This window comes from Glossina fuscipes, unplaced genomic scaffold (assembly GCF_014805625.2).
Source record: "Glossina fuscipes isolate IAEA_lab_2018 unplaced genomic scaffold, Yale_Gfus_2 126, whole genome shotgun sequence".
NCBI lineage: Eukaryota > Metazoa > Arthropoda > Insecta > Diptera > Glossinidae > Glossina > Glossina fuscipes.
In genome coordinates, this window is record NW_023998469.1 from 215,970 (window position 1) to 232,052 (window position 16,083).

At 36.3% G+C, this 16,083-nt stretch overlaps 1 protein-coding gene across 9 annotated transcripts in view; it reads left to right on the forward strand.

Annotated features, from left to right (window-relative positions):
- LOC119640710 overlaps positions 1–16,083 on the forward strand; it is a 102,840-nt gene that overhangs the window by 55,003 nt on the left and 31,754 nt on the right. For all 9 annotated transcript variants that reach the window (XM_038038909.1, XM_038038901.1, XM_038038902.1 and 6 more), the window contains exons 2-3: positions 6,311–6,626; positions 9,404–12,062. In XM_038038909.1, the coding sequence (XP_037894837.1) occupies positions 6,595–6,626; positions 9,404–12,062 (2,691 nt within the window). In that variant the 5' untranslated portion in view covers positions 6,311–6,594. The remainder of the gene's footprint in view (positions 1–6,310; positions 6,627–9,403; positions 12,063–16,083) is intronic.

Sequence of the window (16,083 nt, forward strand, 5' to 3'; positions counted from 1 at the left end):
AAACGAGTGCTTATTCGAATTAAATGCATTTTGTTCATATTTGTCAAAGTGATTCTTATGACATCCTTCAGCGATGTTTGCTGATGCCAAACACGTTCTCGAAGTAAATACCGCATAGCGTTGCTCTGCTCTATACGGCTCTTACGTATAGAGATAGACGTGTGCAAATAAAAAAAAACTATTATATGCTATGTGAAGCCTTATTTTCTTAGGAACGTTTCTATGGAACGGATGGTCTCATCTCATCTAAATTTTCCACATTTGCAACGGGATGTCATACTAATACTATGATCGAAAAGTAAGACCAATATTCAGGAATATACTTTTTATAAATTGGTAGCACTGCGACAGACATCTGTGTCAAATTTCACATCATTCACATCAACGTTATTAGTGTTTCAGCTGCGCTTGGTCTTGTACGACACGAAGAGTATTTTTTCCGATTTTCACAATGCGCGTGAGAAGATGATTCCTCACTATCAATAGGACAAGGAACATTACATTATGACGGAAGATCTGATTTGAATCTATGCATACGATCCGTAAACAACCGATAAATCGAGCAAATATCGCGCAAAAGATGAGCCAAGATCGGTAAAATCACACCAAAGTCACTCAAAAATCAAAGTCAAGCTAACATTTTCCCTCGGCCGGCCAAACTGTTAACAAGGATCACTAATTGAGTTGATTTATAAAACTATAATATGCGATGAAATTGATTTAAGAGAATCCATCGATTTGAGGCAGAAAAAGTAAATTGGTCTTATATTCTGATCACGGCAATACCATTAGTCACTGGTTTTAATCATGAAATATTAAAAATGTCATCTTTTTTTTTTTTAATTCATTCAAATTTTCTAAAAGAATCTTATATTGGAAATGATCGCAAACGAGGCCCCGTTTGTCATCTTATATCTTGGCCTCGAATAGTTGTGACCTGTAAATTGAACCCAAAACTCAAATAGAACAAAAAGATGGTCAGGCAATCGTATATGAATTAAGGAAATAATTTCTAGTCGATTAATATTATATAATAGAAGACGTCACCCTAGTACACCCTGCTATAGGGTAACGAGACATTTTTCGTTTTACTAAACTAAAGTAAAGGATGTAAGGTTCTTCAAGGCTTATAAAAATTCTTTTTCTGTTTCTTTTTCTTTTCCTCTTCTTTCCTTTCGGTTTCACAATAAACAGAAAATATTTATTTCCGCAATAAACAATTTTCAATTTAAATCGAAGGAGAAGAAAATCCTATCCTTTTACAAATCCTTTAGCAAAAGTCGCCTATCCTTCTTCCCGTATATCTGCTCGTCATATTATGTCGCCAGTGGAGGGATATGTGTTTTATCATTTTGTAGTTATGTAAAAGAAAAAAAAAAAAAAACAAGAAAAAGAAGAATAATGTTTCACATCTAAGCAAAGTCATCTTAATCTTATTTTTATCTGGATAAGGATCAAAGCAGATTGTTCATATTGAAGAGAGCGTAAGAAACTTTATTACTTATAACACAAATATGGCATAAAGCGTAACATGTATATTTATATATACAAAGAAAAAATTTATTTTCAACCAGCCTTTATATGCAAAAAGAAATGAAAAGAAAATGCTATTAAATATGTTTTCGCTGTTATTTAAAAAAAAAAAAAAAAAAAATGTATTAAACTATAAAGTTAATGGATCTTGCGTATAGCTTGTAACGACAAATGAAAATTTACATCTCGTTTTTTTCATTCTGTTTCATAACTTCCTTTAACTTTTTGTCTTTTTTTCTTTTTTTTTTTTTGCTAAATATGCGTACACATGCATATGTATATGCCGGTAAATTATGTACATTTTATGTAAAAAGAATAGAAAACATTAAAAACATGACTTTTGTCTCAACAAAATCTGTGCGCAATCATATGTTCATTTATTCTTTTTTATGTATGTTGTTTACTTATGCCGTTTTACCATAACTGACATAGTAACTCGTAAGGATACTTTACTTTGTTATTTCGTTTGTTACACCATTCAAGCCGAACTTATTGTTCCCCTACTTCTCTGAAGCTAAGAGAAACTGAATTGAAACTAAAACTTGATGTCACCATCAGATTTCGTGTTTGAAGTATTCGGCCGCCAACGTCAACTAATTTGCTTGCGCGCACTACATAGCCGGAGAAAGCTCATGCAAGAGCAATTCGGTGCATAAAGAAAGACCCACTGAAGCATGTTCGCATTGCGGAGATCAGCTTAGCTGAGCTTAGAGCCGCAGGCCATACTTTCATGAAGTAAGCTTAGCTTAGTGCAAAACTGTACGCTGTATAAAAGGCGGTCCTTTGAAACACCTACTATATGTTTGCCTTAATATAAACTTCGAGATCCTGGAGAGTGTCGAGGAAAGCCCTACTTCAGAATGTAAATAATTTTGCCCTTAGATAGGGTAGCGTAAGAACATATCAGAAGGCTGTTAAACGGCTACTTCGCCATAACTAGAGCAATTCCATACATGGCCATATCAACTAAGATTCATTGCATCATCTTTGCTTTTAAAAAATAAGTTTAGCAGGTGTACAGTGCGCGAAGCTATGTATGGAAAATGGTCCACTGATATGTCTTCTTTGATATAAAGCCAGGATTGCTCAACTTAGAACCATATCGTATGTAAAAAATAGTCCGCTGAATTTCGTCAACTAATTGTGAAACTTGGTTTGTAATATTTGAAGGCCGTCTAGAAGATAAAACCCTTACAACAACGGCGTTTAAAACAGTAAAAAACATAAGAGAAGAATGAAGGAGATCCATTGGAACATTTTCCACTATGTTTAACTCCCAAATTTTGCTTACATTAGGGAAGAAGGAATTTTGGAGAGTGTCGAAGATAAGTGCCCACTTCAGAATGCACAAGGCTTTGCCATAAGAGTGAACTAAGAAAATGTCGATGGCAGGTCCATTTCGATACCTAAGAGATTTTATACCCCACGTTCAATATTCCATGAAGCAGGCGGTGCAAATCGTAAAGAATAAAAAGGACTTCAATTTTCGCCACTAAAATGTAAAAAAAAATTTGTCTAACACTTTCCCACAACGAAGCTTTTCGAAGAAGGCCAACGAAGGCGTGAGTGGAGTAGCGAAAACCACTTTTAGATCCTCCTTCTCCCATAATGCGTTTAGAGGCAGCATGGGGTGGATTTCTGGCTTTTCATGTCCGCCAATGCCGATTGTACCGATGTGAGGTAACGGGTAGATATAGAACAGAGAGAATCTTGACCCTAACTGACTCTTTATAACAATAAGTCCAGCAGAGCAAGTGATTTTAATGTTCTGAGTCCAACTTGCAATAGGTATTTGGGTTTTTCCGAATGTACATAACTGTAATTTCGTCTACAACTCTATGTGATTTTTGTTGCCTTTATTTTCTCCTTTCATTTAGAAAAAAATTTGGAACATGGCATTTGGCGTGCATCCAAGAAATATACTTTTTTCATTTCTTTTCTTCTTTTTGTTTTGTTTTTTCTTTTCAATAAGCAAACAAAGGAAAATAATCCCAACAATTACAAAAATGTAAACCCTCTTGTTTTTGCTTATGTTGTCACGCTACTTAAAAGTGGGTCTTCATATACTAGGTCTTCAGACCCATCTTAGCAGGATAGTTGCAAGCCAATTTCGGAACGCCATGAGAAGCACGCGTCAGCGAATCCATGTCCATACTTGTCTGTATGTCAGTTTGTTCCTCGATTCTTGACCGCCCTCTGCTTAGTTGTACTTATAATTTTTTGCTTTTCGCTTTTTCTACGACATTTTCTCTACTACTTTTCGCTTTAGCAAATTCAAACAGCAGTTATCCAACATAGATTAATGTAGTCGTTAAACATTACATAAGATATGCCTTGAGACAAAAATTACTTGCTTTGGTAAATCTCTCTTAGTGTAGGTTACAAACATATATATAGCTGTATACATATAGCCCTCCTGCAGAGCGAAAAAATCCTCAAGGCAATCGGCAACAGATTGACGTGGTTGGAAAATTTAGATGAAAAAGCAAATATCTAACGACTTTAAAAGATAAAAATGAAGCTAATAAATGTTAAAGGAGCTTAAATGTATTCATTATTCGCGAGATGAGTTTCCTGATAGCCAAAATGTGAGTCCCACCAACAGTTGAAGATGCGTGTAACAAATATGTAAACATTCAGAAGCGCTGCTCTTCAGATGATTTTTATGGACTCGATTCATTCGACTCGACATCCCATTCTCATCAGCCGATAAAGCTCTGCAAACAAAATAAAAAATGCGGACTGCTGAAGGCTCATAGAAGTCCCCCTGGATAAGTCGAGGACGATTCCGCAAATAGGATAAATCCTGCAAAGAGCGCTTTGCCTGCAGATTCCAATCTAAATATTGTGATTACTAATTAACTCACACGGCTTAGTGAGAGAGAAAATTAGAAGAGTAATTGAAACTGTATTAGTGCTCCTGTGGACAGACCGGCTATTTTTTATCCAATCAGAGCATGAAAATACTTTATATGTTTGCTAATAATAGGTTTCTGCGACGTAATGCCAATGTGACGAATTCTTCGGGACAACCTGCCAGCTCAAGCCCACCTAATTTATTGTTTTTTTCGAACAAATTTTTGGAAAAAACATATCCGCACGCACATGATTTGATCATTCTAGTTATATAATATTCATGGGAAAAATGGAGCGACATTAACTCATGACGGCGCGAAGACTAGGCTGAAGTCTTGTAATCGATGATTCACGATACATTCACAGCCGTGATACCACATTGTTTCTTTCTAACGCTGTACCTTACGAGAACTTTTGTCGGTGCGGAACCAACTAATGTTTGTAAAAAAAATGTAATTGTCCGTTTGTCAATATGGTTCGTAGCATTAGGCTTTTTGAATAGTTCGACAGGAAGTCCATCCAACCAATTGCTGGCTCAGAACATATTGAATGATTAGTTGAATGATTAGTGAGAAGATACAGTTTCCATTCCGCACAAAAAGAAGTCGTGTACAAAAGCCATTCAACTATTGCTTAGATAGAAGGTTAAAAAAAAAAAGACTATCAATACGACGTTGTGGATAGGGAAGCGTGAACTTCACAAAAAATTATAGAAAGCCATTTATGACAATCTACGTGTGTACGTATGGTAATAAGATGTTACAGCATAGTCATCAAAATGATACTAAACAGTTTACATCGAACACCCTGTTTTTTATATAAATAGTGGAAAATCATCAAAATTATGTGGAATTAAATTGTTATGTAGAAATGAAGCCACCAGAGCTCAGAGTCACTTCCATATTTTTATATTCTCGTCTAACGTTTTGTTTTCTATATGCTACAAAGTCGTACGGAGGATGAAAGTGAAAAAAGAGAATAAAACTATGCACTATGATTACATATATATATATATATATATATATATGAATATATATATATGCACACTAAGCCACCGCATTTATGAAAATTATATGTGTATTTCGAAATTATAATAGGGTGGAATATGAATATAAACAAGTGTGGCTGGCAGGGCATACTTTGTTTGTTTATTTGTTTGCATATATATAGGTGTGTGTGTGTGTGTGTGTGTGTGCGTATAAACAATAATGCGGTTTGTGCCGGTTGGTTAGTCTGTTGCTCGTATTGCGAAATAATTTAAAGAGTTTTCATAACATTTTAAGCATCGCTTGTATATACGTGTGCGTGTGTGTGTGTGTGTGTGTGTGTGTGCGTACGTGCAAGCATGTTGCTAACAATTTATTGTTTATGAATTTTTAACATATTTAAAAGTTATTAAATTTTCCTTTGTTTCGTATTTATTTTTTTTTTTTTGCCTTTGCTTATGAGTTTTCATCATAAACACTCGCTTCAACCATAAGTCATTTCTGATGCATGAAAAACCTAAAAAAAAAATAAAAATAAAAAAAATAGTAATAATAATAACAAATAAATAATAATAAATAAATAAATAGAATAATACATCTATACATAAATTATGCCTGCGTGGAAATGAATGAATGTGTGCCTGTGTATATGTGAAAAAAAAATGTATAATTTAAAAACATTTTCACAAACATACACACTTGAGGCAACACTTTGAATAAATACTTGAGGCAAAACCATAAATGCGTGCTAAAAATTTTGTTGGCAAACATTTTGAGGTCAGATAAAAATACAAGTGTAACACTTAAATGCGTACACACTCACATGTATATGTAATCAAACTAAAAAAACCAAAAATTATATTTACCCAAAAAATTTAATTGAATAAAAGAATAGAAACAAAAAAAATAAAATAAATACTTTCCTGCATATATAGGAAAACAAAAGCATATCATCATTATATAGTCAAAGCAAAGTTTTCAATAAGCAAAATAAAAAATAAAAAAATTAAAGGAAACCTAAATGAACCCAAACTGTCATCAGAAAATGTTTAAAAATTAATTAAACACATGAGTGCTTCTCGTAAAGTTATTGAATTCAGTTAACCAATAGCAATACAAAGAAAAATTCAGCAATTGTTGTAATACTTTTTGCCGCATAACAACGGCACCAGCAGCACCGGCAACAGCAGCAACAACTACAGCTCCAACAAACGACATAATGCTTGGCTGTATTTATCAATTATGGGATTGGTAAGTTACTGCTAACACTGTTTACACACACATCGTTTTTTGCACGGGCAGATATGTTTTTTAAAAAACCGCGCAAATAAAATCGTGTATACGGGATATGGCTTCAAAACTCGTGTAAGATGAAACCACTTTAAATAAATTCAGCAGAAAATCGTGCAAAAAAAGTACAAAGAAAATAAGAACAATTTATTTTTACTAAAAAAAAAAAAAAAAAAATTAAAATACAACAAAATTAATATACAACGAAAATTCAGTTCACAAGTACGATATAAAAATTTCAATTTAAATTAGAAATAAAAATCAATTTCCATCGCTATTTGATAACAAGCGTCCACAGTTATTACGGACTGCACTTGACATGTCTATCACAATTATCGAGGTTCGATTCGAGTGAAGTATGATCAGAAAATTCGGATTTTCCAGCACCAAGACACTAACATATTTGTGGATATAAACCGACCCACTGCTACTGTTCGAAGCATTCCCCCAATTGGATTGCCTTCTCCAACACATCGTCAAGATTAGAATAAAAAAAAAAAAAATTTTTTTTCTCATTCTCGGCAAAAGAAAAAACTCGTGTAAAAAAATACATTTGTTCTTATTGGTGAAGCGTGTTAAAGCCGGGCAAAAAAATGTTGTGTAAAGAAGAGAGCTGGTGTATTATACAAAATGTATTTACATATACACATGTGTGTATCCTTATGCGGGAGAGTCTGTGTATAAGTTTAAATACTCGTAAAACATAAATCAATACAAAAATTTCAATATAATATTTCATTTTTCGTTTTTCGGGTTTTTTTTTTTTTTTATCGTGTACGCCTTGTTGAGCACATATGCTGGGAGAACGAGCTTACAATGAATTTTAAATATTTCATAATTGAAACGCCATTCAATTGAAATATTTTGCCATAGAAAGGGAAATATTAAATGGTGAACGTGTTGCTCGTATACTAAGTAAAGAAACCAAAAAAAAAAAAAAAAATTTACCCAAAATGAATAATAAATAGTTGTTTTAATAAAAATTTTTTAAATTTATATATAATTTTGTCTTGAAAATTCAATTTCGATTTCCAAGAAGACTAAACTGGCATCAACACTGGCACTGAGGACAAATAGCTTTCTTGCAAGCATATCTTAAACGTTACTTATCTTAAGCATGCGTAGAGACTTCTCATAGCGTCGACTGTAGCTAGTTTTCAGTATAACCTCAAATCGAAGTGTTTCCACAAACACGAATGAAGATAAAAATTAACCAAAAATGATTGACTGAAACGGTTCACTTCTACTTCACCTTTTGGTCTCAACTCTCCGTTTTCGGCTTCCTTTTTTAATATGGCCGCACCCAAACTAAAAGAAAACAGATGGGATAATGGGACCCAGCGAACGAATTATGCACCTTAAGTTTCTAATGTAACTAACGGTAACTTTTAAATTATTTAAAGGAAACAAAAATGGCCGCCCCGTCGCTACGGCATAGCAGCACCGGAGCAATTTTCTGCCGGCTGGATTTTAATGATGCCTTACCAGCATCTGCAATAATCGTTGGGCAACATTCATAGCTTTGCCGCTTACCGACCGCAATTGAAACATCCCAAGCCCGCAATTCTAACTTTTCTAATATTTGTACCGCACTCATAGCAACGGATCATCCATTGCTGGGAAATTGCACGAAACCAGTGCCTTTGGATGAGCATGACAAAGAATGCGTTAGCGAAACAATTCGACTCTTTTAAATTTTTTATTCACATCGCTTCGTAGTATCGAAGCCCTTAAGGTCTGGTTAATTTAAAACGTTTTCGTTCTTCACGGCACTGAAAAGCAAACACTGATTGCTCTAACTGCATTCTTTAAATTTCAATTTTTTTAATCGTTTTGAATAAGGTAATGCTATGTGCAAACTTTTAAAATTTTATTTTTTACGTAAGCCTGTCATTATATTGCCTGTTGTCGACTTCATTTTTCACAACTGAAAAAAATTTTTATGTTTCTGATGACATTATGCAACAGACTTTGAAGTTTGTAAAGATTGAACAAAGGGGCAAAAAAGTTTTTTCTTTTTTGTGTTTAAAACTAAGCTAGCGCTACAGGCCACATGTTGGAGCAGATGTTACACTGGTCGTTAAATATCCACTGCAAAGAAACCATTGTGTAACAATGCACTATAAGGCCTCTTTTGCCGCCCAACATCATCCCTTGCTTATCATCTATACCCCCAGTGGATTTGCTGACCAAACGATTTTTAAACTTTATGCATGAACTGCTGTAACTACCGGATTGTCCCCGTAATGTTCGGGCTTTGTGTGCGAATTTAATCAATTAAAAGCAATTAAGCATGTGAATACATAAATGTAAGCGTTGCCACCACCACGCCATAAGCAGTAAGCTCTACACACAAAATCTGTAAAGTAATGTGTGTATCGTGCATGCATTGTAAGTGAAAAATATTTCATTCATTCATTTAAATGTGTATGGGTGCGTGTGGAGTGACTGCTTAGTTACAAATGAGCGAGAGGCAGACTATGCGCAGCATATAAGTAATCTTTTGTATAAATCTATTGCAGGAAATTGTAAGAAATCACTAGCTTTGACAAATTTCACAATAATTAGATTTAAAATAATTGGGTTAAATGGGTTAAGGCTGTTCGCAAACATTAGTTGCTTATTTACTGTTCTAATTCCATTAGATTAACCTTTTAATTGCTTTTTCACAGTGAATATTGAACGAATGAATGCACACTTTCAAATTAAATGTTTGTTGTTCTCTTTGCTCATTGTAGGCTAGAGGCACCACCGCTATTTACAGCGGCCAATATGGACGCCAAAAAACTCCACCAATTGCAGCAATCGCAAAATGTACAAAAGAAATTACCGTTGGCTTACCAAACCAACATTGCCGATTATCGCACAGCCACCCATTCACCAGTCTTCCAACAGCAACAGCAATTGAACTATCACATGTCACATGTGCCATCGGGATCCTCAAATACGGCTGCACTTACTGCGCAGTATCAGCAAAGTCCGACAACCACATCTTCCAGTGGACCGCTGTCACCTATTGACATCCAACCGCAGGCGAATAAACTTTTGTTGAAGCATCAGGTGACAAGTGGAAGCGGTGGTAACACATCAAGTAGCGCTCATAGTTCACCTTATCATCAGCCATCTACTTCGTCCGGTTATCCCACAAGTAGCGGTGGCACAGCTGGCAACTCCGAGCAATTATATCAATCGCCCACTGAAAGAACGTATCTAGCAGCTGCTGGGAGACTGCAGGCATCCCATAATCCTGCCACGACACTTCAACAACAATACCAACAATTACAGCAAGCTAAACTTCAAGCCCAGCTACAGACCCAAAACGAAGCAATACAGCATCAACACCGCACTTTCGCTTTACGGCAAGCTATGAATCCACCCGTGCCCCAGGGCCATTATCATGCGAGTCAATCTTCAAGCATGGTCTCCTCCGTGCCACAGCAATCTGTTGTTCAGCAACAAATGGCATCTCAACAGCAACAAAGAGCTCCTCCTTCTTCTCTAACTTTAAGCAATCAATTTCAGCCAGCTTCAGGACCTTTAAAAGTTAACCAACAACAACAAGCACAACATTCTGTCATTGGTCCACAAGGCCAGCAACACTTCCACCATCACCCACAGCAGCAAGTGCATAGATCGCAAGAACAAATCTATGGTCAGCATCAACACCAACAATTGCAGATGCAGCTGCATCATCAGCAGCAATTACATCAACAGCAACAGCATCAGCAACAACACTACCATCCTCTGCAACAAAGATCCAAATCAGATTTGCAAACACCAAGCGGTGGGAATGATCAAAGCCCTGTGTATATACAACAAAATCACCCCGGCCATGTAGTTAATCAAGCTTGTCAAACACAAATATCTGCGGTAGTGAAAACAAGTCAAACAACGCAAAACACAAAAACTCCAAGTTCTGAAGATTCGTCCTCAGCGTCAGCTAAGAGCCCTACGCATCATCCAGTAGATCGAAAGAAATCGTCGGGTGGATCAAATTCCTCAAATACACAAGCTCTAAAAAGTCCTCTTACAAAGCGTCCACCATCCTCACCGGTCACAATATCCGGCTGGCTTTACAAGCAGGGATCGGACGGTTTAAAAGTTTGGCGCAAACGTTGGTTCGTTTTAGCCGAATACTGTTTGTATTACTATAAGGGGCCCGAAGAAGAAAAACTTCTTGGTTCAATACTTTTACCTTCGTATAAGGTATCCGCCTGCCTGCCAGAAGATAAAATTTATCGCAAATACGCTTTCAAATGCGAACATCAAAATATGCGCACTTATTGGTTGGCAGCTGAAAATCCTGAATCAATGGTACAATGGGTGCGCGCTTTAAGTGCTGCTGCAATGATGCAAGCATCCGCTAGCGGGGGAGAATCTTCGGAGCAACCAAGTGTATCGTCATCATCGGCTAATCAAAGTGGCGAAAATTCAGATTCGGGTATACACACTTTGCAATCGCAACAAAGCAAGCTGTCTAGCCAAGGACAAGTAACGCCTGCTTCAGATAGCGGCAAAAATCAAGCAACTAACGGTAATAGTGGCGGTGGTGGGGGTGTTCAACCTTTATACGCTAATGCGCCTCCCAAGCCTAGACGAATTACCGATGGCGGTTATTCTTCACCTAGTCCTGAACATTCTATAGACAACGAGCGACGAGCCCATCAACAGCAACAGCAACAGCAACATCAACATCAACACCAATTCCAGCCATCAGCAACTAGTCGTCGTAGTGGCATTATGTCGCCCACCCTGCAACAAATGCAGCAACAACAACAGCAGCAGCAATATGCTCATACTCATAGCGGTCAGAGTCGACCTCAACATCATGCCATCTATGATACGCGTACTGGTAATGTCTCATCTGCACTAAGAGTACAGCAACCGCCAACACAACAGTATCAACAACAGCAACAATCCGTTTATAATATCGACCATCTAGAAACTCAATATCAACAACAAATGTCGCTGATGAACGATGAAAACTCAAAAACTTCCCCCGGTAGTTATATGGATGCTCAGATGGAAGCACAAATTATGCAGTTGCAACAGCAACGCGCTGCCATAGGCGATGACATATATGGTGAACGTGAACTGTATATGCAAAGATTAATACAGCAACGTTACCCGGCTCAGGCACCCAATTACGGAACAAACAATGCGGAGCGTCGTACACCCGATGCCTATGGCCGATCAAAAAATCGTATCTTTTCGGATTATGAAGACATCTATAATTTCACGCAGCCGGGAAATGTTGGCGCGACAAATGTGATGTCCGCTCAGGAAGCTCTAATACAAGAGGCAGCAAGCTACCGTCGTCCCCTATCACCACCCACTTACGATGGCCATAAACATGTACCTTCCATTCCATCACTCTATGCAACCAATCATTTAGAGGTAAGAATGTCTTCATTGTTAAAATTAAAGTAGTAGTAGTAGTAGTAGTAGTAGTAATAGTACAGAACGTACAGAAAACTCCGCGTGTCTGAAAGTTCCTAAATAGATTCCAAAGAGTTTACTGTAGAATTCTTATATATAGTATTACGCTAATCTTAAGGGTACTGGTATGGTAGCCGTTGCAATTATAAAATTGATATATGGAAGTCTTAAGTCAGTTCTACAATTTCACAACTACAACAGAGGATGCGTGGCTCGTAAATAATGAAAGAAGATGAACGTAGCCGTAGATAGGTTACGGACTATCAGTTTGCATTTCCTCACCTCACTTTTTCTCAAACGAAGAGATCACGTTACGATACTTATGATTTAAAATGTTCTCATCGCCTAGCAAGCTGATATAGCAGCGGCTGTTTAAAAAGCAGTTCTTTTCTTTACAAATACATAACGTTTCTAAAAAGTTTTTCTTTCTGCTTCTCAGCCGCCGAACTACTGCTAATGCCTTATAAAGTCTAGCAAAAAAACAAAAAAAAAAAAAGATTTGAAAAAGAAACTATGCATACATAATATGCCTACACTTGCAAATGAATGCGAGTAAAATTGGTGTCTGCTCATATGCATATGCATGCGTTTGTGATATTGAGTTTGTAGAACTTTTTACTGCCCTTAAAACAATGCACCCACGTACCTACTCTTATAAAAACCCCTTCACTGTAGTTATATATTTACCGTTTTTTAATGTGGTGCATGTGCATGTTACACAATTACTACTACGTACAATATACCTGCAGGAAATGGGTCGTCGTTTGGTATGCGTGCAACCAAACGATTTAACAAAAAAATGAAATTTAAAAAAAGAGAAAGAATAAAAAAAATAGTAAAAGTCTTCTGCGGTTACAATTTGAGTTGGAAATCTTTAAAACATGCTTTAAGCCTTAAATAGCAGCCAAATAAAAGAAGGCAGTTCATCTTGAATACACACAACAAACAACTCATCATGCAAGAATGCAAGAAAAGGCTACAAAAGGGAAAGACTTCCATGGAAAACATTAAAATCAATAAATAAAATACGCACACGACTTCAATTTGAAGAAAATTTATTTTTAGCAATTTTATTAAAGCAAGCAAAAGAATCTCACAGATTTCGTTTTTGTGGTCGTTTATTATACGGATTTTTATTGTTATTGGTAATCTCATGTGATATATGTTTTCAGTTTTACCTGGATATACGTGTGGATTTTATTGCCTTGACACTGCGGCGCTCGAAAGTGTATAGCTTCCGTACGCCGCAAGGCGTTCTTTCCCCTTTCTTTTTTGTCATTCTGTCCGTCGCTTCTTTTATGATCATCGTTAAAGTGGGATTTAATATACCAAGAAAAAGTTCTTAATTAAAAAAGAAAGCAATTCTAATCCTTTCTTTTTCTTTTTTTTTTTTTCTTAACTATAAACGCTTTTCGTTTGCCAAACATGTCTTTTAGGATTACTCGTTACGCAAATAACCAAAATTGGACTTTGTAAAATGTCCTCTATTCTCTCCGACGATTAATGCACTTTTGCATTTGACGGAGTCAGTTTTCATATATGTACGGGCCGTTTATTCATGCCGAAAAAAGCCCATTATGTTCTATATAAACGCATTATGATGGATCGATTTGGCGTTTAGAGTGAACAAATAATTGTCAGATTGTGGGCTGCTTCCAATTTTTCTGATACGAGTGTAGCAAAACACAGCAGAGGGGAAAGAAGAGTAAGGATAGTGACATTTAAGCATTATTTCAATACTTCTTGACGGCGAATCGAATAAGAGAGTGACAAAAGATAGGAGAGATAGGAGATTTCAGGCACTCAATTCTCTTCTCGCAAGCGCTGACTGCATTCGAGCTGCGCAGAGGAGATGGAAGAAAAAGAAGATTCGCCTAGCGTTTACACTCTAGTCCAAACTTTCCTTAAAAGCAAGAAGCGCACAAAACGCGAAAGGATGGCGGCTCAATTCGTAATCTTCATTTCAATGTTTCTGTCAGTCTTCTTGTCTGTCGTCAGAACAACGTGATTACATCAGAACTGCGTATGTGTGAGAGAAAGAGAAATCGTATCTTAGACTTCTCTACGTGAAACTTTCCTTACGAGCAAACAGATGGACAGGAATAAATAAATACGAACGAAAAGTGAAGGAGAATGTTATTCTAGTCTTATTTTCAACCTTTCTATCTGTCTTGCAGAAAAGTAGTCGAAGACGGAATTCGTCATAGGAAAAGGAATAAGAATGTCCGCTTAGGTTCTACTCTTCCAGCTTGTACTTCTACGCATTCTACTCTAGATCGCATTGTGATCTTCCATTCTACTCTAGGTCGCTTTGTGATTTTGCTTTATTCTGCTTTATTTAATAGTATCTGTATAGAGTTGATGTTCGCTATACCCATGGGTGTGATCTTCATTTCGGTGCTATCAGCTTAAGCTCTCAATTTGTTCAAACTAAAACAAATATCGACCCTGTGAAAAAATTCAAATTCTATTACCGGAAACATAGCATCTACCATACCCATAATTATTATATCGCGGTACATAGTGGGATGCCCATCTTTCGAATCCTGAAAAAATGGTAATAAATATTTTCGAAAATCCAAATAGATTATCAAAATTTTATAGTTTTTTATTATTATTGTTGTAAATTTTAATTCATACTGTCATAAATCCTCAATGGTCTGTTAAATTTCTTTTATATCCTTTCGCCTACGATTTTCAAAATTTCAGTTGATTTACCACACACTTCACTTCAATTGCTTCGCTCCTTGCTTGCTGTGTTTCGTTCCATTTCATTTCAGTTCCAGTTATATAGGAAGAAGAAGAAGAAGAAGAAAAAAAAAATAAAGCAAACAAATCAAGAGAATAGAAGACAATCCAAAAAATATGCTTTAGAATTTTTATATCTCTATGCCCGAATGCTGGACACACTGAGAAACACATACAGTTATTTAACAACTTTCATGCAGAGATGAGACGAAAACACGTAGGCACAGACAGACGCAGAGAGTAAGTGCTTCTAATTTATGCATGACGTTTGTTTGTTAATTGCCAATGTACGAGTGTGTTTGTGGGTATTTGTTGGCGTTTGTGAATTGTGTGCATTCATGTGTATAGATTTATTTTGCTGTACAGGTATTTTTCTGGTCCGGTCTATATATGCTCTTGTTGTTGTTTTTTTTTTTTTTTTTTTTTTTTGTTTTTTTCTTGTTGGAAATACTGTTTGAAAATCGTATTTTATCCTGTCAATTAAGTCAACTGTTTGGAAAATGGTATTACCGCTTTTGGTCCGTGCTGGTATACTATTGCTATGTTTACGTACGTGCTTACTGCGACGTCTATGCATAAATGTGTGACCAATTTATTTTGGCTATACGATGTGTCAATGATTAAACATGTTGGTCTGTCCCGATGTGTGCCCTCTAGATGCCTTAGTCCTGGTTAGTAATTGTTTTAAAGATGATTTTTCTTAAATTGAATTTTTACATCCTCCAACCACACACCATAATAAATACGTTGATTTTTGTTTGCAGGAAACGCAAATACGCATTAGAAATTTGATACTATATGCGTTTCCTTAATGTAACGGGAATTATGAGAATAACGTTTTTTAATGTTTGTTAATTACATACTTCATGTTCTCCTTCAAATAAACTCAACGTTGAACTACATTCATCCTGTTTAAAAAAATAGACATATGCGAAAACTTATTTTGGTTATCGCAAGGAGCCGTCCCAATACGACTGTGTTTGGGATAATCTTTCGCGGCCTACATAAATGGCCTCTTAGGCGATCAGTAGGCTGAAAGTGTCTGCCACAAAATGTGCAAAGTGGGCTTTGTGAAAGGGGAGGAGCCATTTATACAGCGAACTGATTGCAATTTTGAACCAGCAGTGCTTTGTCATTTTTTCTGAACAAGACGGGTTGCAATATTGCATAAGACTCTTGTATTTTGATCGAGAGACGTCGATGTTTTAAATAGACCACCATGACCATCTTT